Source organism: Lampetra fluviatilis, chromosome 51 (genome assembly GCF_964198595.1).
Source record: "Lampetra fluviatilis chromosome 51, kcLamFluv1.1, whole genome shotgun sequence".
Lineage (NCBI taxonomy): Eukaryota > Metazoa > Chordata > Hyperoartia > Petromyzontiformes > Petromyzontidae > Lampetra > Lampetra fluviatilis.
Genome location: NC_136325.1, coordinates 3,809,909 through 3,833,215, shown reverse-complemented (window position 1 = coordinate 3,833,215; position 23,307 = coordinate 3,809,909). Strand labels below are relative to the sequence as shown.

At 47.4% G+C, this 23,307-nt stretch overlaps 1 protein-coding gene across 2 annotated transcripts in view; it reads left to right on the top strand.

Annotated features, from left to right (window-relative positions):
- Positions 1 to 2,657: 2,657 nt before the first annotated feature.
- Positions 2,658 to 23,307, top strand: part of LOC144948869 (transcriptional coactivator YAP1-like) — a 64,224-nt gene continuing 43,574 nt past the window's right edge. For both annotated transcript variants that reach the window (XM_078878566.1, XM_078878565.1), the window contains exon 1: positions 2,658 to 4,024. In XM_078878566.1, coding sequence (XP_078734692.1) covers positions 3,432 to 4,024 — 593 coding nt within the window. In that variant the 5' untranslated portion in view covers positions 2,658 to 3,431. The remainder of the gene's footprint in view (positions 4,025 to 23,307) is intronic.

The window sequence follows — 23,307 nt, the reverse complement described above, 5'->3', positions numbered from 1 at the left end:
CAGGCCACGACTAACATCAGTGGCTAGTAACACGGAAATCGCCCTGGGTGGACCCCTTCGCTAACCAGCACTCACCAGGGTTATGTAGTATGCTCCAACAAACCCAGCACGTGGTTAGGGGTCGTCCATAAATGACGTCACGCGATTTTGGACGATTTTTGACCCCCCCCCCCCCCGTCGTCACACGGCTTCACAAAAAGTCAGACCCCCCCTCTAAAATGACGTCACAAAGCTCTGCCCCCCCCCCTCCCAAAAAAAAACATGCTTCAAATCGCTTTAAACTATTGCCATTGTCGTGCGTATTTAATGTGGCGCTGCACTCTGATGTAGGAGAAAGCATTTATTAAAAAGTCTTTTTTTATTATTTAAAGTTGCGCATTTTGATGTGACGTCACATTTCTCAAACCCCCCTCGTCACACATCGTCACAAATGTCTGACCCCCCCCCCCCCCTAGGTGCGTGACGTCATTTATGGACGGCCCCTTATTGACGACTGCGCTGCTACATCGCGAGCAGCATCCCACAAACTATACTCGCTTGAGTGCAGTTGTGGTCTCCTAATAAAAGTACTCACTGACTCGTAACTTAGATCCCTCCCTATGTATGCTGCGTGGTTCGTACGGATGTTTGACCATACTTCACCAGACTGGTCATTGCAGTTTGGTGAACAGGGTGCCTTTCGTACCAATTCAGATATCACTACCCACTCAGGATTCCAGGTTCATCGTGCAATGCATTCACCATATTTAAACATCACGATCCATGTTATTCATGGATAAGCGGAGTTTAACAGTATATCCATCCTACTGTTTGCCATTACGTTTTGCGGATAAGAGGAGTGAATTTCACGGAAAAAAGGCTTTGACAATATCACCAGCCAACATTACACAGCGAATGAGACGAGTTTCGCTGTATGATCATTATTACGACTACATTGACAATCTAGATAATACAAAACAACCAGCACCACATTACCCTGTCGTTTCATCGACCACAAAAGACTCCGTACACACGCACACACGCAAGCCCGTGCACAACTCTAACCAATGCTGCTGCCTCGCATTAAGCCAAGCGAGGGAGCTGAGAGGGCCATGCTGCTTTGCTGCTGGAATTTGCTGGGTGCAAGCATACGCCTACTAACCCTCACCCTAACTCGCCCTCCCCCACCCACCACCAACGACACGAACCACAGCCCTTCCCTAGCCATCCACCCCACCACCACCACCATCAACCACGCAGTCAGGCAGAGGAAAAGCGGGCTCCGAGTTGCAAACGTCATGAATGGAATGTGCTTGAAATAAAGCCGTGCCACGGACTCCAGAGGACTGTGGTGCAAGCGGCAATTTTAAGGCCCCTCTCCCCCCCTCCCCCCCTCCCTGGTGTGACTTCGAAACGGAACCGAGGAGTTCTATTGTTTGTTGATGAACGCGTTGGGTGTTGGGTGTTGTTGTTGTTTTTAAACATATTTTGCTTCATCGGTGGGATGCACGCATTGTAAAAGATTCGCGTGCTGCTGGATAACGATCCTGTCCCGTACGACTTTTGGTAACATAGCAGCTGCCTATTGTCGCGCTCAGTTTGTTGTCCTTCACCCGCACCTCCGATTAGCACGGTTGGCTACGTACGGTGCGAAAGAAGTTCGACGTCAAGATTTGAGCCCGGCTGTGTTTGTGACTGTGGGTGGAGCGGCGATGCAAGTTGCGGTGAGCGCGACGCTGCTGCCCCACGAACCCGGCGACCCCGAGTTCGTCACCTCACTCACGGCCACCAACACCGATGACGATTATCTGAACCTCCCCCACCCCCCCCCCCAGGTCGACTCAGCCTCAATATGAGTAACCTGGTGCGGTGTTTACAAATCATCGCCACTGGGGAGACAAAGGCGGTCGGGCGTGGTGCTGGCCACCCACCCCCTCGTGTACCGTTTCTGGCCATCATCGGGTGTTGGCCAATAGCACTTGCCCCAACAATCTGATGAGGGCTACTCGGGGGGAGCTTTGCCTTTGTTTATGAGTGTCACTGACATCAGCGTGGTATGCGATGAGAATGGTACGCAAATGTTTTTTTTCGGAACTGAATCTTTCACAGGATTATGCGTTTCGCAGTATTTAGCCTTAGTCTGAGCACAGCAACGGCCCTGTTGCTCCTGCATTCCCATAGCCCTTCATGTATCCCTGCCCATATCCCCGCACTAACGTTAACCGTGACATAATCTATATATACACTCGCCCTTGACGTGCGAATGTGGAATGTATGTTCCATAATAAGTCGGGTCGGGAAGACGCTTTGACTGCTCACTTAACTATTCAACACTCCTAACTTGAATATTACCACTAGACCCGAACTACAATTCCTCCACCGACAAACCGATCCATAATTTGACCCCCGAACCATAACAATAATCCTGTTCCCTTACCCCCAAATTGTACCATCATCAACCCTACAACTAACCTCTAATAAAAGTAACCCCTTCGTCCAAAAAAACCCCTTATCCAACTTTAACGGAGTACCCTATTATCTCTGCGTTCGAGAGCGGCTGTCCCTTTAAAATACAAAACAAAACCTTACAGCATAGGCTCATGCATAATGAGAAGGGCGGTGCTTTAGTGAGTTGGTGCTGATTTGATGACCTGAAAGTGGCAGTCCACACACCACAACACACATTGCAGCACGGGCCCACACAGCTCCAACTTAGCACACACCGCCCCCCCCCCCTCTCGCAGTCTCTCCGCTCCCTCTCTCCCCTGCCGCCGCTCCCGTCTGAGCTTCTATTTTAGTTTCCCTCTCTCGCTGTCAACGACCCTCGCTGCCAAAAGGAGACGAGAGCAGCAGCAGTAGCAGCAACAACAACAAGAACAAAAAGGAGAAACTGAATCGAACGCAACTGTTGAGTGTTCAACCGTGAGCTTGAGTATCGGCAGCAAGAAGGAAGAGCAACGAAAACAAGAACGGCAATAAGCCGGCAGCCAACACTTTGTTTTCTCTCTCTGGACGCTGAGAGCTGTTCGACTTGGGAAGCTGCTGCTGCCTGCCTCCCTGCCTGCGTTCTGCTGCCGCGTCTAAAATAACGTTGTCTTCAACTGGTCTAGTGTTCTTCACCAACGCGACTGAACCTCGCCGGAGAGCGATCGAATCGTTTCCATGTTGCCTTAAAGCAACGGCGACATCTGCGCTGTAGATGTTAATATCCACAGAATTAGTTGTACTCTATTCTCCGCAGAAAAACCTTACGGGGTTATTTTCAGAAGTGTCCCGTGTGGGATTCAAGCTTTAACAACTTTTTTTTTAGTTTAGTGCGCTCAACAGAAGATCACATATGCGCGCCTTATCTCATAACCTATAGCCTTTCGAGTCCGTTTGCCTTTGTCTACCGGCTGAACGCTCAACGGAATAAGCATCATTCAACAACTCCGACGAATTCTCTCCAACCCATGGAGCTGGGCGGCGACCATCAACTGGGCCCGATGGGGCAGCAGGTTCTTCACGTGCGCGGGGACTCCGAGACAGACCTGGAGACGCTCTTCAACACCGTGATGAACCCCCAGGTGAGCGCAGTGGCCAGACCCTGCCAGGGAGGCGCGCTACCCTGGCGCTACAGGAAACTCCCTCCGTCCTTCTTCAGGGAGCCCGACTCTGGCTCGCACTCGAGGCAGTCGAGCGCCGACTCCACGTCTCCGTGCGGCGGGGGACACAACGCTGGTCCGCCGCCGCCACCGCCGCCGCCGATCCAATCCTCGCTCCCTCCCGGGCTTGTCCCACAACACAGCCGCTCCCACTCCTCTCCGGCGAATCTGCAACAGATTCAGGGAGGACTCGGTGGATTTGGACCTTTTCAGCAGCAGCAGCAGCACCATCAGCAGCAGCAGCAGCATCACTTGCAGCATCAGCACCTTCATCAGCAGCAGCATGGAAGGCAGCTGTCTTGCAGTGAGCTTCAGCAAGCGTCGCTTGCAGTCGGGGAACCTCCATTGCCTCCAGGCTGGGAAGTCGCCACCACTCCATCCGGCCAGCGCTACTACATCAAGTGAGTGTACTTTGCTGCTGTGGTCACAATCAATTGAAATGTCCAGAGGTCAGCGTACTGAGCGGTTTCTGCTGAAGTGGCCTGGACTCAAATCGAGGCAGCCACCTTGTAAGTAATCGCGGGGTTTCTCTAGTGGCGTGAGCTGGTGGTATCAGCCCGTCCCACCAATGACCACACACACAAAAAAACCCCGCGTCGCATAAAACATGGTTCTGCATTTCATTTGGTATGAATTTAAATGTTCAAGTCCGACTGTCATGCAATGAGCATCACTCTTAGATGAAGGGCAGGGTGTGAAAGTGCTGCCCCCTACCGTGTGGATCAGAGGTCACTTGAAGGGCTCTTCGAGGTAGCTCTGTGACATGCACTTCAATGAGTCGTCCTGTACACACGAAAGGTTGCACGGCTCTGTGAGAGTTGCAAATGTATTCTTTTGGATGGTCATTAACAACAAGGAAACTACTTAAACGTGCGGAATTAAACGGATCTATGTCATCCAAATACGCCTTATGTAATGTTGACTGTTATTGTTTATTGCACAACTACATCACTTACTTTATTGTGTCGTATATTGCTATATACTGCTAGTAATTACCAAATTAATCATAATTGTGCATGCTATATGTGAAGGGAATATAGTTCAGTCATGCAGCAATGTTACAGTTTACTCGAATGCTGGCTTGTCACATCGAAAGCATTTCTAAACAATGCCATACATTGTATCATGAGTTCAACTTTCAACTGTGGTTGCAATGGATGTAATGAATCTCACAATTGTGGGTCATAGGTTCCAGAAGTTCACGTTGTTTTGTGCTTTTTGTATAACAATTAACACGTGCACCCCGAGAGCTGCCATATTTCCCCACGTCCATCAGTGTGGGTTGGTCAGGGGGGAGCATAGACATTAGAGCAGAGTGCAGTACAACAATGGATTTTGCTGCTTTGTCCTTTGCTGACGAGAGCAGTCCCACAGCAGCCTATAGCACCTGTTGTGTGCATGGGGGTCGCCCATCCAAGCACTATCCAGGCTCAAATCTGCTTAACCTCCGAAATGTGATGATATTCGGTACATTGTGAGTGTTCTGGTCAGAGGTCTAGACAATGATGCATGGATGTATGTTCAACTTCTTTCGCACCGTACGTAGCCAACCGTGCTAAATCGGAGATGCATTTATTAAACCGTTCATGTGTTTTTTTCCCTCCGGTTAGAATCTGCACATGACCTGAATGTTCTGTTAAGAAGCCGCATCAACATTTCTCCCTGCCCAAGAGACTTTGGAAATTATTATTTCAATTGCAGGGGCCATTCTGTCCATAGGATGACCACTGTTGATTTCCCACAATGTGGTAAGCAATGTATCACCCCTGAACGAATGATGGATGATAGGCTCAGAGGACCCCCCCCCCAACGCAGAGCTGAATGTACAATTTTACAATTGTAAGCTGAACGACAGTGCCATTTTACCAGATTTTAAGAAAGCTGATGAACAAAAATCTAATGTTATTAAGTCACTTTTACAAAGCAAAGCGATTGTGTGTCGGCTTTGGGAGTCCAAAATAATTGTATCGACTTAACAGAAGACCTCCTTATGAGCAGCAGGCAGCTTAGAGAAGGCACTGTGCGTACGTGTGTGCTCAGATAAGGCCCTAATTGTGTTTGAAGCCACCATTAGACAAAGCATCAATACGATTTTTTTTGTTATTGGAAATGCAATTCCATTCGTCTGTCATGATCAGTCCACTGCTAGATGAAGGGCTCCCCAAGCCGTCGCCGTCTGTCACGAACCCGTGATGCAATCATCCACCTAGCGCAGGAAGAGGGATGCTTTAGAAACAAGTCCACCACAGACTCGTCGCTCGGCACCAATGAGTTGGGGTGTGTGGTGGGGTAAAGTTTTGGTGCTCCCAGCTTTTTCAAGACATCTGGCCAGTGTGATGTATGCATGTGCGTTGAACTGTTTTCGCACCGTGCGTAGCCGCGATGGCGAGATGTTAACTACCTCGCCAGGTGTACAGGACGACGTGGGTGCGATCTCGACCCTGGCGCCTGTTGTATATTTGGAGTTTGCATGTCTCTCTCCCCGTGGTCGCGTGGTTTTTTTTCTCCGGATCCTCCGGTTTTACCATCCACGTTTAGAATCAACGTTTCCTTTGGAGTATTTGTCTGCTGTACATTTCTACGAGATAAGCCATATCGTTGAGCTATCATTTGTGGACATGCCCCTTCTGAAAAAAAATCCATATAAAATAAAGAGTTCAGTTTAACCAACCGTGCTAATCCGAAATAGAGTGGGACAAAATATCCTCTATAGGGGGTGCTCTACAAGCTGCCTCTACAAGGGGCACGATCAAGAAATTGCAGGGCTGCACCTTTACCCACTGTTATTGCCGTACTGCGGCCACTATTGCTGCCTAGGGCGAGTTCCTTCTGACGTGCATTGCCAGGGCAGTCAGAGTCAATGTTGCTGCAGTGTCGGGTGGGGGGGAGGAGGAGGGGAGGAACATGTGGCAAAGAGGTTTTTTTTGCACTTGAACACCCACATTCCTGAACGTTCAAATTCCAAGGCGTGTAACATTGAACAACTGTCCACATAACTGTGCATCGTCCCAACCTTTTGGACGCGATTTGAGCACGCGTTTCTTTTTTTTCCGCGGAAATTAATATGGAGACACACACACACAAAGAAAAAGATCCCCGTATAGCCTTAACAGGCCGTTGGGGCAAGTGCTATTAGCGATCGCCTATGAAGGCCGGCACGACACACGAGGGGGTGGGTGGCCAACACCACGCCCGACCGCATTTGACTCCCTAGTGGCGATGTCACCAGATCGCAGCAGGTACCCTTTTGAGGCTTAGTCGACCTAGAAGAGGCCCAGGACTGGTTAAGATTATCGTCACTGGTGTTGGCCGTGAGCGGGAGTCGAACCCGGATCGAGGTTCGTAGCGCAGCGCGCGCTAACCGCTACGCTACCGCTTTCCACACACCGTCCAAATATATCCGTTCGTACGCAACCATAAACAGGACAGACACTCGTCCCGCAGACATAAGTGCTGTTTAGCGAGTACCATGGGGTGTTACGGTGGCTAGATGTTAACAACCTCGCCTGGTATACAGGGGGTCATGGCTTCGATCCGGGCCCTGACGCCTGCTGTATATTTTGAGTTTGCGTGTCTCTCTCCTCCCGTGGTCACGTGGATTTTTCTCCTGGGCCCCAGGTTTTCTCCCTCCACATTTAGAATTAACACGCGTTTAAGAGTATTAGGCTGCTCTGAATTTCCACGTGATAAGCCACTTCGTTGAGCCATCATTTGTGGCCAAGTCCCTTCTGCGAAAGAAGAGCTCTACAGTTCAGTGGACCTTACCGGGTACAATTACCAAAAAAAAAAGTTCATAGTTTATTTTTACTTGTTCAGGCTGGAACGGCACAAGGTGGGAGAGTGTCATAGCCACAACAATCCACGGCTTGTTTGAGTCTCTGGTGCGCAACACAGCACCAGGGACTCATTTGAGGCTGAGTTGACCCAAAGAAGGTCCAGGGCAGCTTCTGATATCACTTTATACTGGTGCAATCTGTGATTGTGAATTGTACCCGAGTGACTGAACTTACAAGTGAAATGCACAATCCACTGCTTCACCGCTGCCCATATATACATGAATAAAGACAAAGTTCCCCCCTATAGCCTGAGCAGACTTTTGGGGAAAGTGCTGTTAGCGAGCACCCTTGAAGGCCGGGCGCGGCACATGAGGGGGTGGGTGGGTGGTCTCGACCATGCCTGGCCACCTTTATCTCCCCTGTGGCGATGTTTACGCACTGCACCAGGTAGTCACTTGAGGCTGAGTCAACCTAGGGGAGGCCCAGGACCAGTTCAGATAATCGTCACTGGTATTGACCGTGAACGGGAATCGAACTCGGGGAGGTGGGTTCGTAGCAGAGCGCGTTAACCGCTGCACTACAGTCTGGTAAGGCTATACGGGGGACCTTTGTCTTTGTACATCAGGGACGTGCGGTCAGGGGAGGCAGGGGAGGCACAGCCTCACCTGCCATCCTCCAATGAAAATAGCTGTTACGAAAAGTAAAAAAATAACAAAATTATGATTTTTCCACTGATCTGCGTTATGTCATTTCCGTATGATTCCAAACATTTTTATCGTCAAAATCGCCAAATTTGCCGAGCTCCGCTGCAAATGCAGGGAGAGTCGAGAGGCGAGGAGGCAGCGACGAGCTCAGCCTCCCTTCTGATTGCGCAACCCCTCAGACACTGGATGGAGCGCGGGCAATAAGCGCGTGCCCGTTACTGTCTCTCTGTAATGATTGGAATCATACAGAAATGACTTTTATAACACAGATCAGTGGAAAAAAATAAAAAAATAAATTCACTTTTCGTAACAGCTATTTTCATTGGAGTATGACAGATGAGGCTCTGCCTCCCCTGGCCGCACGTCCCTGATGTACAAAGACAAAGATCCCCCGTATAGCCTTAACAGACTGTAGGGGCAAGTGCTGTTAGCGAGCACCTATGAAGGCCACAACGGTACACGAGGGGGTGGGTAAGCCAGCACCACGCCCGACCGCCTTTGTCTCCCTAGTGGTGATGTTTACACACCGCACCAGGTACTCATTTGAGGCTGAGTCGACCTAGGGGAGGCCGGGGACCGGTTCAGATAATCGTCACTGGTGTTGGCCGTTGGCGGGAATCGAACTCGGGTTGCTGGGTTAATAGCGCAGCGCGCTAACCGCTGCACCACCGCTCCCCACTACATACATGTGCGCACACACATACACAAGTACAACTACGGCACCAGCTGTTTCATTCGCCACTCGTTGGCGGTGCCGTCACCACAGTGCTGATAGGCTCGGTGCACCTTGAGGCCACGTGGAGTGGCAAAGGCTCGCTGACGGGAGGCCGCGGAGCAGACCCAGTTGTTGTGGGTTGACTGACTGAGATGACTGGCAGATGCACATGGCCATACGGACACACACTCACACGTGTACATGCCAAAGAGATGTGATATGATGTTAAAATTACACATCGAGACTGACTCACACTGTGTCTGTTTACATTTGAATATGCAATCATGAAAATAAAACCCTAATTATGTTATTAATAATTTGAATAATTTATTTGCTTTGTAAATCCAATGCCTAAGGCCTCCCAGCACCATAGACACGTCCGTTTAAAATATATAGATTATTTTCTTCCCTTAAATTTCCACGTGATAAGTCACTTCGTTGAGATACAATTTGTGACCAGGTCGCTTCTGAAAAAGAGCTACATGGCTCAGTGGGGCATGAGCTGGTAAAATAAAAAATATATATTTTAGTATTATTCGTGTATAGTTTTAAAGTGATTTGTTTACCTTTCCTATACTTTGCACTCCCATCGTATTCTTGGTTCTTTCAGTAAAGCCACGTAGATAGAAAATGAAAATAAAAAAATTATAAAATAAAATTTAAATTCGAAATAAAAAAAATAGAAAATAATAAAAGCAAAAAACCCACGACGTTTAGATCGTAACACAAGCGGTTTTAAGTAATACAAATCACTCCTATTGTGTTTCTGTATTGTTTGTTGTTGAAACGTTCTGACTCGCCCCGACTGGACGTCTGTGAAAAAGAGCTTTACAGCTCATCGGATTCCTCCAGTACAAATAAATATTCTGATTCTGGGGGGGTGGGGGGGGGTTTGATTGACCAAACTAGAACCAAGTCACATATCACTCAGCATCGATATAATGGGCACATCATGGGCACACCAAACTCATCAGACTTCCATTTATTTGCTGTACCTTTCTTCCCCAATATTGAACACGATCGTGCCACCGGAGTCATCTCGTCAGGCCAAGGGAGCCGTGCGGATCTCTTGCAGAGGCAGGTCGACCCTTCGCACCGATAGCGCAGCGGTTCTCTTGAGTGTGGTCCTCACGACCACCGGGTGGGCCGCGGAAATGTTTGCGTCGGGGGCTGAGTGGTCCACAGTTTGAGGAACACCGCCTCTAGAGTTATACTTCAGGTTACTGCCGTTGTGTTTTTGTATTGAGATCGAGAAAAAAATGCCAATCCCCCCCGCCGCCTCCCGTCACCACACACACAGTGATGTTATCCAACTGCGTACGCCATCGCAGAATTATTATGCACGACCGCAGCTGAGCCACAGAACACGTGTTGATTAAAGAAATTCCTCGTTTAATTGTTAATTAATAGTTTTTTTTTTAGGTGGGTCTGGTCATCCGATTGATTTTATTATAAGACCCGGGGATACAAAACGAGCAGGTAAGAGATGAAAGGCAAGGGTGGTATGACCATGCAAATGGAATTCATCCGGGTAAATTATTTCAATCAATCCATTGAAAAAAATACGTGGCCATACCATTGCTGGTGGAAGGCCCTCCGCTCAAAACTACGGCGAGCCCAAGCAATGGGGAATTGTTGGCTCGCTTTTCAACACTGGCCAGATGCCTTCTAATGAGCAGGGGACACGTCACGACACCACGTGTGCCCTGCCGTTGTTTGGCTGCGGTGAAATCGTCTTTAGGGTCTTTTTGGCATTCTCTGGTCTGACACTGGTGAGATTAGGTCGTAAAGAACGCTGTTTGTTTCTGGTGTAGGCCAATCAGTTTGAAGGACAATGCCATATATTATCAGAGCGTGTTTGTTTACATGTTCACCACAAGTACGTGTGGTTAATGCAGACTTGATTCCTTGCAAAGGGTTTCCATTTGGTGGTTGAACATCTTAACACCCGTTTTATTGCCAGAAAAGGTAAAATCTCTTCTTATTTTCATACTTTGATACTGGCAAAAAAAAGTCCCCGTGATGTGCGGTGAATCCGCTTTATGATCTTGGTTGCACACAAGGGCGGGAGATGGGGGGAGATTTAAAAAAACTGGCCTATTGTTTCAACTGCAGAGCCAGCTCAGCCTCTGGGTTGCGAGTCCAGAGTGGCGACCACAATACCACGTGAGCATCCTGGGAATATTATAATGAGCAAGCAATGGCCTAAAGTGTTCAGTAATTACCATTACTGGATTCGCAGATGTGCAAGTTGGCATGCCGTGGTATACTTTTTTGAATCATCGGATGGTTACATAACACACCTTAATTCATGGGTCTTTGCGTAACGTTTCCGCTGTATCACCTGTGTGTGAATAGGATTATTAATAGTCTTGGTTCTTTCGGTAAAGTCACGTAGAAGGGAAATAATAAAATAATAAAAATAAAATATTATATATTAATCATTAAGACGCTGTCTTTCCGACAGCTCTGTTTCTTCACCTGATGACGGTTGCTTGTGTTGTGGCCGAAACGTCGTGAGAATGTTATTATATTATGTTTTATTTTTATTATTGTATTATTTCCCTTCTATGTGACTTTACCGAAAGAACCAACAATATGAATCCCTGCAGTCACGAAAGCTTTAAATCGAAGGATTATTAATATGATGTTATTTTGTTAGAAGGTTGCTGACAAAGTTGTTGAGTGATGATGTGCCTTTAAAGACTTTACCGAAGCTACGCCAGTCAGTCGCTGCCAGGATTCCCTTATTAAATATATCTTAATCTGAGGCGGATGTAGCAGTTAACTAAAGATTGAATTAAATATAAACACTGTATACACTGATAATGGCAGTGTGTGGTTGGCGAGAGTAATAATAGCCGCCCTTGGCACGAAGGTGGCTGATTGTGGGGGTTTAGTTGCTTGAATTCTGCTTGTTATTGGTGCTGCTGTGGGCTACTATAATGGATTAGAACTTCTGCAAGTGTCATCCAACCACGGCTACACTTGTCCCTGTGGTTTCTCACGAAAACAACGACAACGGCTAAATGTATGGTCGGTGTTAGGACAGCCGCACGTGTCTCGTTGTGGCAGGATGCCTCGTTGCCAAATTAAAAATGCCACGTTCAGCAAATCATGCTGCAGTGCTACAATTAGTGACTAACTTCTGATGACTGAATACATGAATGGAGAGATCACAGTGCAAGGCTTAAGAAAAGAACTGTGTTTGGTTCTGGTGACTCAGTCCTCTTTTATCTTGTCTTTAGTATTAATGCACTGACCATTCTGTAAGAGGTAACTCACCGATGACTCAGCGTCCACAAGTCGGTTGTCCTCACGTTTAATTGGATCACAACTTATCCCACAGGCATGTATAGGCGCTGGGGAATTGCCGTGCCTAGCTTGACGCCACACCGAGCATCGCACTCACTGACTCACCGGCACTGAGCCTTATTCTCACATCTTTTTTAAAATCCAAATTGCATTTGCACCTTTTTAGTTTTGCATCACGTCTCCTTGTGCGCACCCAGGTTTATGAATAACTACCGTGCACAGGCATACGAAAGCGACGCCAATAATTCATCCACGTCTATTCGAGGACTATGTATCCCGTTTCTAGACCGCACAATGCGATGCTGCCACGGTGTAATGGTCAGAACACTTGACTTGCAATCCAGAAGTCGCCCCCCATTCAATTCAATCTCCTGGTGTGGCAGTTTAAGAAGTGGGCAAGTGATTTTCAAATCACCCCCAAAAGTCTCTGTCCACCCACCAGTATATATCGGTAGACCACAGATTGTTCGGTCGGCATGTCATGTGCAGTGCAGTAAAACGTGGGTGTTCCCGCGTCTTGAAGGATTTCTGGCCTGTGTGGGAGTGGTCCAAATGGCCTCGAGAGAGGGGCTGTCTGGAGCTCCCACGAGTGGAGGCCCTTCAGCCGTGGTGCGAGCAAACAATTGCAGGGATGAAACCTCGACCAATGCTCACCCACAATACTCACGATACTCACCCACAATACTCACAATAATCACCCACAATACTCACAATGCTCACCCACAATACTCACCCACAATACTCACAATAATCACCCACAAAACTCACCCACAATACTCACAATACTCACCCACAAAACTCACAATGCTCACCCACAATACTCACAATACTCACAAAACTCACAATGCTCACAATACTCACCCACAATACTCACAATAATCACCCGCAAAACTCACCCACAATACTCACAATACTCACCCACAATACTCACAATACTCACCCACAATACTCACAATACTCAAACACAATACTCACCCACAATACTCACAATACTCACCCACAATACTCACGATACTCACCCACAATACTCACGATACTCACCCACAATACTCACCCACAATACTCACAATACTCACCCACAATACTCACAATGCTCACCCACAATACTCACCCACAATACTCACAATAATCACCCACAAAACTCACCCACAATACTCACAATACTCACCCACAATACTCACCCACAATACTCACGATACTCACCCACAATACTCACCCACAAAACTCAATACTCACCCACAATACTCGCCAACAGTACTCACAATAATCACCCACAATACTCAATACTCACCCACAATACTCGCCAACAGTACTCACAATAATCACCCACAATACTCACCCACAATATCCTCAGCAGTGCGTACGTTTTGTATGAATATTCACACTGCTCTCTTATCTATGCAGAGCTCGCCACACATGAACAGCAATACCTTTATGATCTCAGCAAGGAGCGTAAATCATCATCACGCCAACTCTGGCCATCCTTGCAGAAGCGAATTTTGTCTCGCCATCGAACAAAGACGGTTGCCGCATCGCGTGGCGCTTTCAGATGTGCTTCTGCGGCCATCTGGAACGTTCTTCCTTCCGATATTAGGAAGCCACTGAAGCTATGCACTTTTAAATCTAGACTGAAAAGTCACTTCTTTAGAGCTGCTTTTTGTGTTAATTTTATTTGTCTTTCTCCAGCACCTCCGATTGGCGCGAAAGAAGTTCAGCATACGTACAAACAAGGCGTTGCTTTCACGAATCTAGAATGTCTCTGTCTTACGCTGCAATCGGTAACAAGCCAGCGGTGAAACAAAACCAACACCAACAAACGAATCGTGGTGCCACGCATGTGCTGTAACTTTAGACCCACTGTACACGTGGAGAAAACATTGCATGGCACTCCTGCCGTCGTTGAGTGTTTCCTGCTGAGCGAACCTCTGCATAACCTTGACACAACGTGTCCATGGTCCAACGTAAATATACCCACGGCCTGCACAGCTGTAATGCTGGGGCAAGTGGATAGCAGCTCCTGCGTCGCTCTCTGACCTCAGAGACCCGAGTTTGATTCCCGGCCATGGCTATGGCAATCGGTGGGCGAGTGATATTTGAACCGGTCCCAGGCCCGCCCTCCTTTGTCAACCGGCGATCACCAGTGTGGTGAAGTATGGTCAATCAGCTCCCATGGCTGACATGGCTTAGGGGGGAAATAATGCAGTAGTGGATTGACAGAGAGGTAGCAAGCACGGTATATATGTGTGCACACAACAGGTATCATAATAGAGGTTGTTGTGTTAGATCGTATTCTTTGGTTCTTTTGGTAAAGTCACGTAGAACAAAACAATTAACAACAAAAAAAGAATACGATTTCCTGCAGTCACGAAAGCTATAAGTCAAGGGTTAGATCGTGTAATTATAAATGTGTCGTTAAACCCGCCACCACCCCACACAGGCAATCAGTAAAGGGTTTGTCATGTAACTCAGAACGTACCAATTCGTTACTAGTACAGCACACCGGTGTGTTGGAGAGTAAACCCACAACATTTACAATTCGATTGCATGAATTGGCACGTTTTGTTGACATGACAAACCTTACTAATTGGCTGTGTCGGGTGGTGGTGGTTTTAACGACATATTTATATATTTACGCGATCTAACCCATAAACCTCTATTATGGATAATATTGGTCGGGAAAGCCTTGTTAAATAGGAATCATATTACCACTACTTTACGTTACTTTGGTTCACACATTAAGCCGCGATTCTAAATAACCGGCCATCAATGTCATCGCCTTACACATCGGTTGCAAATGTAAGCTGCAATATTGCCAGGGCTTCATTTCGGTTAGCTTAGCCTTAAAAAACTGCTCAGTGTTTGGTGCTGCATTGTAAAGCCAAGTCTCCACTGTTGAGTCTGGCATTTGCTACCAAGAGGTGGGACTTCATCCGTTGATGGTCGTATATTGACGCAGTCTGGGCTTCGACGAGGTCAACTCAGCCTTAAAAGGCTGGCTTTATCAGGACTTTGTAGGCGTACATGGGAAAGGCTGCTCGATGTGTACATGTGATGATGGTCACCATCATCACATGTTTAGGCCTTGCTGGCCTAAACAGCCTTGCTGGCCTAAACAGGTGCTCTCACTCACAGCACTTTTCTCAACATTATATTTTGCAACGGTAAAGGGAGGCTCTTTGTCTCGCGTACATATACGTGTGCGCATTCATAGGCGTAGTGTAAATGACCTCCTCTCGCAATCACTAAAGGGACCTTCACGATGGTGGGCAGGTCTGGGTAAAGCTTAGTGGCTCGGAGTTGGAATCATTCTCGTGTTTACCTCGGATTGTGGCAGGAATGTCCTCTGGCTCCTACGCAATTTAACACGTTTTTTTTGTTCACGTACATTGTTTAACGAACTTGCAATGGCAATAACAGTGGGATTTCCATCCGGTGTTCGATGACTAAAGCAGTCAAGGGAGGGTTGCTCTAGTGGTTCACGATGCTACGAATGCTGACGGCACCAGGGAATTGTTGCTTTATTTTGAAACAGTGGTAATATTTGAGTCATCATCTTCCTCTCAGTTTTGTTTTTTGCTCAAAGTCTATGGTCTTTATTTAGCTCTTCTCTTGGTGTAGCTGACTAACTTTTAGTCCACTCATAGTTATTTAACGTTGGTGTAAAATGGAGCACAGTTTATTATTAGATCGGCCTCCGTTGTATATACGTTTACAGTTTAACACGTAGTCTTTCGCGACCGATATTATTCATAATAAACGTTTTTTGGGTTAATGATGACGTCACACTGCTGCTGCTCTATATAAGAACGGGAGCCAGAGGGGAGCCTCACCATTTTGGCGAATTGCCCGATGATGCTGGATGCAATAACCAGTGAAACGTCGTACTCAAAAATTTTAAATGTTGTGGATTCACTCTTCAACACACCGGTGGGCTAAAGTAGTGAACTATTTTGTCTTTTGTCAACTCGACACTTTTTTGCTGATTGGCCGTGTCGGGTGGTGGAGGGTTACGACACGTTTATAAATAATGCGATCTAACCCAAAACGATTTGAAATCGATTAATTGATTTGATCGTTCAGCCCTAGTAGGTGGTGGAGGCGAAGGCTGAGAGGCTGTGGGTGACGTGAGTGTGGGGTTGAGGCGACGCGCGTGGGGTGGCGGTGTGAACAATAAAGTGACGACGCATTTGCCAAACGACGTATAAGGGGGGGGGGGGGGATGTAAATCGGGGACGTTACAAAATACCCAAGTTCTCACGACTGGTCTTCATCAGTGCACCGCAGTCTAAGTGAACGTTATAAAACTATCTCAGGCCGCGTGGTCAAAGAGATTCGTTAATTTCGTGGCCAGCCACACTTGATTCTTCTGTGGGGGTCGTTGCAGTCATCATTACGCGTGATGTGAATTTTATGACAGTTTTTTTTGGGGTAGATCGCGTAAAAAAAACTGTATTATGGATGATATTGGTCGCGAAAGCCTCTGTGTTAAACGTATTTTATGATGGCCCATAGCAGGACTGTCAACATTGGCCTCTGTAGCAGTTGGTGGCAATCACTTTCCGGCAACAACAGAGGGCGGATGGTCGAAACTCAGTGAGCACCGCACCGATAACCAAAGCACGGGGCAGATAAAATAGAGCAAATAGGCAGAGTGAGGAGCGTTGGTGGTGCACATGCCAGTCATCTTATTCAGTTTAACCATAACACCGAGGTTTGCCACACGTATGGATGTATGTTGAACCTCTTTCGCACCGTACGTAGCCAACCGTGCAAATCAGAGGTGCGAGGGAAGGACAACAAACTAAACACAAAAATCAGTTTTATAGAAATTAGTTTATTTAATCCAGGTGATTTTAAAGTGGCATAGCTCCAATGGTTTCCTAATATTGGAAGGAAGAGCATCCCAGACGGCCGCAGAAGCGCGTCTGAAAGCGCGCGATGCGGTGACCGTCTTTGTTCGATGACCACGTGACCTTCTGCCCCACAATGTACCTAGTCTGGCACACGCGCCGTGGTGACATCATTGCCGCTTTTTTGTGAATTGTGATTACCCTTGTGTGCGCACGCATGACAGCTTTGATTCTACTTGTGATAGACTGGCCCCCATCATAGGAATGCGGAATCTCCACCACTGGCTCAGTGCTCCTGATGGCGATAAGCACCACCCTATGCTCATTTGAATACGGAGACACTTCGCATTTCTCGTGAATGTGTATATTGTGTGTGTGTGGAAAATATATCTATGAGCATATATGATGTGTATGGGGAGCAGTGGGGCGCCAGGGTGGTGAGATGTTAACTACCTCGCCCGCTATACAGGAGGCCGTGGGATTGATCCAGACCCTGATGCCTGTACATTTGGAGTTTGGATGTTCTCCCCGTGGTCGCGTGGATTTTTCTCCGGGTCCTCCAGTTTTCCCCCTCTACATTAAGAGTATTTGGCTGCTATAAATTTCAACATTGATAAGCCACTTCGTTGAGCTATCAGTTGTGGCCAGGTCGCTTCTAAAATAAGAGCTACTTAGTTCAGTGGGCCTTACCTGGTAAAATAAAAAAAAATGTTTTACAGTTGTTTTGGTTTCATAGTGGTTAGCACACTGCTCTGTGAACCTGGTGACCTGCATAAGATTCCTGCCCATGGATAATGTCAGCGGCCATTCATATGTGAACCAGTCGTCTGTCTCCCCTACGTCAATTTAGCCTTAGGATTATTACCTGGTGCAGTTTGCACACAGCACTGGATGGAAACAGGCTTGGAGCTATACCAAACCACCCCCACGTCTTGGCCTTAATAGGTCCTCACTAATAACAGCGCTTACCCTAAAAAAGTGCACGTGGCCCCATTGACGGGATATTATCTTCACGTGACTGTGATGGTACCTGGATACGCGTTTTGGTGTGTTGGAAGAGGGCCCTGCGTGAGAGGGTATGAGGTTGATTGATGAGGCTGTTGTGGGTGTGCACGTGTACGTGGGGGAGCGGTGGTGTAGCGGTTAGCACGCTGCGCTACAAACCCGGCGGCCCGAGTTCGATTTCCGCTCACGGCGAACACCAGTGACGATTATCTGAACCGGTTCTGGGCCCTCCCCTAGGTCGACTCAGCCTCAAATGGTGCTCATTTGATGTGCAAACATCACCACTCGGGAGTCAAAGGCGGGCGGGCGTGGTGCCAGCCACCAACCCTCTCGCGTGCTGTGCAGGCCTTCACAGGTGCTTGCTAACAGCACTTGCCCTATACTGTACGGGAGATCTTGTTTGTTTGTACGTTGAACTTCTTTTGCACCGTACATAGCCAACTGTGCTAATCGCAGGTGCAGGAGATGATGAGTGAGTGATGATAGCGGAGAGAGGCGGTGAAGGAAAGCGCTGCCGATCGAGGGTGAAGAGGTCATTGGAGTGTTTATTTCCGTGGGTTTACCGCAGCGTTCAATGTGTTCGCAATGTACAAAGTAGGTTTTTAATTTTGTTCAGCGATAGCCCTCGAGTGTAGGGAAATCGTTGAGCGCGACAATAACTGCCTGTGACGAGACGAAATGAAAGCGTCCGAGTGAAGACTCGTGCTATTTCTGAAAGAATTCAGAGGTTTTTTGTTGTTGTATTTTGCTATAGATGTTTACCAGATGTTTGTTGATTAAGGGAGGAGGGCCTATGTGTTGCGGAGGACTGCTGTTTGGTCTCTAAGTGGCCTCAGGAATAGCAACTGTCTCCGTGCTACGTTATAAATCGAACAGCGTGGGATGTGGGTTTAGAAAATCACGAGCGGGAAATAATGTAAAGATAACTAATTCATAATTCCTTTTAAGAGGGAAAGCCCCACAAAATACCATTTTTAGATGCCCCTGCGTTGGAATGTTTGGGCGCTTGTGGCTTTACGAGCGTTTGGCAGCAGAGGCGAAACCAGAGAACACACCCACACATACCAGGGGGTAGCACTTCAAGCACCGCACAGATGGATTCAAGACTCCATCGCTGTACTTCCATCTCCTGACCACCTGGCAGCTCCAGCTTAGAGCGCCTGGTCTTCTACGGCAGTTCCCTATGCAATTATTTACCAGCCTGAAACCTGCTTTTATCTTCCGAGGTGTGTTGAGATGTGGGTGCAATGCAGGGTGGTTTGGTTTGCAGCACTGATTTATGAACATTTTCGGTGTTTGTTCGGTGTCTTGGGCCCTCTCTAAATAAACTCCCAACGGGATGGCACAGTGCTATGGATGCAACATTTCATCCAAAATGCAAAGAGTTCAAATTCCGGACACAATGACAGCCAATAAAATTGTACTGCTTTGTGGAAATCTGCACTGGTCGTCTTTATTGAGAGACCTGCCATGGGAGTGTGGAATTTCCACCAGTGGCTCAAGGCTGCCAGCGACGATGAACCAACCACCGTCCCACACTTGACTGAGCAGGGAGAAATGTTGACCCCCGACTTGTATAATGAAGCCCTGGTGAGGTGACATGTAGCTCTCGCGATGATGTCCACACATCGCACCGGGCACTTGCTTAAGATTGAGTTGACCTCAGAGGCCGGGTGGTGCAGAGGTCATCGCGCTGAGCTGACACCAGAGGTGGGACAAAGTCATTGTTATGCAAGTCCAAGTCGAGTCGCAAGTCATCAAATTCATGACTCGAGTCTGACTCGAGTCCAAGTCACATGACTCGAGTCCACATCTCATAGGTGGGACAAAGTCATTGTTATGCAAGTCCAAGTCGAGTCGCAAGTCATCAAATTCATGACTCGAGTCTGACTCGAGTCCAAGTCACATGACTCGAGTCCACATCTCATAGGTGGGACAAAGTCATTGTTATGCAAGTCCAAGTCGAGTCGCAAGTCATCAAATTCATGACTCGAGTCTGACTCGAGTCCAAGTCACATGACTCGAGTCCACATCTCATAGGTGGGACAAAGTCATTGTTATGCAAGTCCAAGTCGAGTCGCAAGTCATCAAATTCATGACTCGAGTCTGACTCGAGTCCAAGTCACATGACTCGAGTCCACACCTCTGGCTGACACCGCCGAAATCCTGGGTTTGAACCCAGGCTCACCAACAATAATCCACCCACCACGAAGGTTCTTCCAATTCACTCACTCGCATGGCAACTGGCAGTAGAGGTTATGACTCAGACTGTGCCCAAAACCACCTCGTGTGTGCCATCAAGTCTAGGCTGGTCATACTTTCTCCTCCACTATGCCTCCTTCTCTTCGTGGGTGCCACGGTGGCGAGATGTTAACTGCTTCGCCTGGTTTACAGGTGGTTGTGGGTTCGATCCCGACCCTGACGTCTGCTGTATATTGGGAGTTTGCGTGTCTTTCTTTCCCCGTGGATTCGTCTCCGGGTCCTCCGGTATTTCCCTCCACATTTAGAATTGACGTTGCGTTTAGAGTATTTGGCTGCTAGAAATGCACACGTGATAAGCCACTTCATTGAGCAATCATTTGTAATGGCCAGGTCGCTTCTGAACAGGATAACTATACAGCTCAGAGTGGCCTTACCTGGTAAAAACAAACAATAGCTCATCGTTTAATTTTTAGGAGAAAAAAAATGCGTATTTCATCTCCACAGCATACCTCCCCACCTGCCTTTCCCCACGACTCTCAAGTACGAACGCATGAAGCTTGCCATCACAGCGAGCGCACAGGCCGCTTGCAACTGCAAGCAATTGCAAGCGTCCTGTGGGATGTTGTGTTTGTTGCCACAGCGAAATTTAGCGTACGTCTATTCGTACGTCTATTCATTTATTTCCCACTGTATATATGCATTTATTTTAGATTTGAAGTTTTCTTGACTGCAAGGATCCATACTCTTTGGTTCTTTCGGTAAAGTCACGTAGGTGAAAAAAAAGAAAAAAGAGAAAAAAAGTGAATTAAATCACAACGTTTCGATTGCAACACAAGCAATCGTCATCAGGTGTGACAACCACAGCAATTTGTTTTTCACCTACGTGACTTTCCCGAAAGAACCAAAGAGTATGTATTTATTTGCTTCCCGCTGCCACAACGCTTTGCTTTGCTTGCCAAGTACAGAAGGGAATCCGCCGCTCCGCTGTTGTCACCAGGCGAGCTGCGTTCGACATGCGAGTGAGTAGAAGCCGGCGCCTTGGGGCCCTCTCGCTTCGTTCCTCTTCGACGTGCTTATCCAATCTCCTTCGCCTTAGTTGTGCGCCTTTTGGCGTCATCTGGTCCAACACCATGTGAGACTGGGCTCGAAGAAAAGCTGTCTCGGGTGTGGACCAATCAATTTTAAAGGACAGTGCATACATTATCAGAGTTGTCTTTTTGTTTGTATTTTGACCGCAAGTATCGTGGTTAATGCAAACATGACTCCTTGTAAAAAGGTGTCAGTTTTGTTGCCAGATAAAAGGGTAAAAAACCTATTCCTAGTTGTAGTTTTTGCCGGCAATTGCTCGCTCACTCCACTGCTGGTAGAAGGGCCTCCACTCGAGCAAGCTCTTGGCAGCCTGGCCAAAAATGGCACTTGCCCTACTGGTCGACGCTGACTGAGACGTACGGTATTCCCCTCGCTGCTCGAGAGGAGCGCGTTCCGGAAGATGCTCTTGAAGAGCACATTTCGCGGATATCGTTATTGGCACACGGAAACACCCATCCTTTGAACGGATTGCCTTAAATGGACGCGTAAGCGAACTATTAAATACGTGAACATTATCATAATAACACAGCAACATAAACATTGGTTGTAATAAACGGAAAGTAAATAAAAGTTAATTTTAAAATATTGACTAATATTGAATAAATGACGTTTCGGTCGCAACACAAGCGTTCGTCTCCCTGATGAAGAACGCTTGTGTTGCGATGGAAACGTCGTAGTTTAATTTTGTTATTTTCTTTGAACCTATCTACGTGACTTTACCAAAAGACCCAAAGAAAATGAACTTAGCTTAAATAATGATGTGCCATAGAAGGATGCAGTAACAATAATGCTAACGACAATGATGACAATGACGATGACAATAACGCTGATGATGATGATTGTTGTGATGTCGTTACTGCTCCTACATAGACGTAGAGAAACTAAAACGAAACCATTTTTTTATTTTAGCAGGTAAGGTCCATTGAGCTACGTCGCTCTTTTTCATAAGCGACCTGGCCACCAATGATAGCTCAACGAAGCAGCTTATCGCGTGCAAATTTATAGCGGCGAAATTTTTGAAACGCACGTTTATTCCAAATTGTGGAGGGAAAAACCGGAGAACCCGGTGAAACATCCACACGACCACGGGGAGAACATACAAACTCCAAATATACAACAGGCTGTCAGGGTCGGGATCGAACTTACGACCTCATGTATACCAGGCGAGCTAGTTAACATCTCTCCACTGTGGCGATTTGCGGAGAGCCAACATCGCCGGTAGCAAGTTCGTGAATAACGATGGAAGGCTGCATTTGGATTACCCACGCTTTACCCCACCGCACATGACCTGCCGATTGACCGCGGTCTACCCAATCAATCGATATGCGGATGTGTCGTTACATCTCTGATGAGTAGATCGCTTTTTATTCATTGGTAAGTTAGAGCTCACGGGAGCTGGGTCGTAGATAGAATACAGCAAAAACACCTCCGATTAGCACGGTTGGCTACGTACGGTGCTAAAGAAGTTCAACATGCACACATACAACATACGTATGTGCAACACGCTCCAGTGTGGCTGGTTGGAACTTTGGTGGAAAACTTCGCTTGCAATGTCAGGGGGACAAGTTCGAATGCTAGCTTGGTTCAGCTCAACCCATCATCATTCTTACAGGGTCAAAATACAGGCGGGGCAAGCTTTGTGTGGACACGCTGGATAGCAGTTGTCCCTTTGGACAGACACAGCTGGGAATGTAGTAGCGTGACCTTGCTTAAGGGGGTTGGGTGGGGGGCATAGAAGAACCTCGGGGGGGGGAGGTGTGACGCAGTCAAAAGTTAAACGAACTTTAAACGACCGTGAAACGCCGAACAGAACGAGCGGCGTTATCCTCGTGCGTCTACTATGGAATCTCCTCGCTGTCGCCTCCCCTATATTGTGTCAGCATTTTTTGACTTGACTAAGAATTTAGTTTGGGGGGGACTTAATCCTTTACGGTGGGGGGGGGGCAGCGAATGAGCGCTGGTCAACATTATTTGAAGAGTGGAGGGAAAAATCATGACCGGCCTAGACTTGAGGTCACACACGAGGTG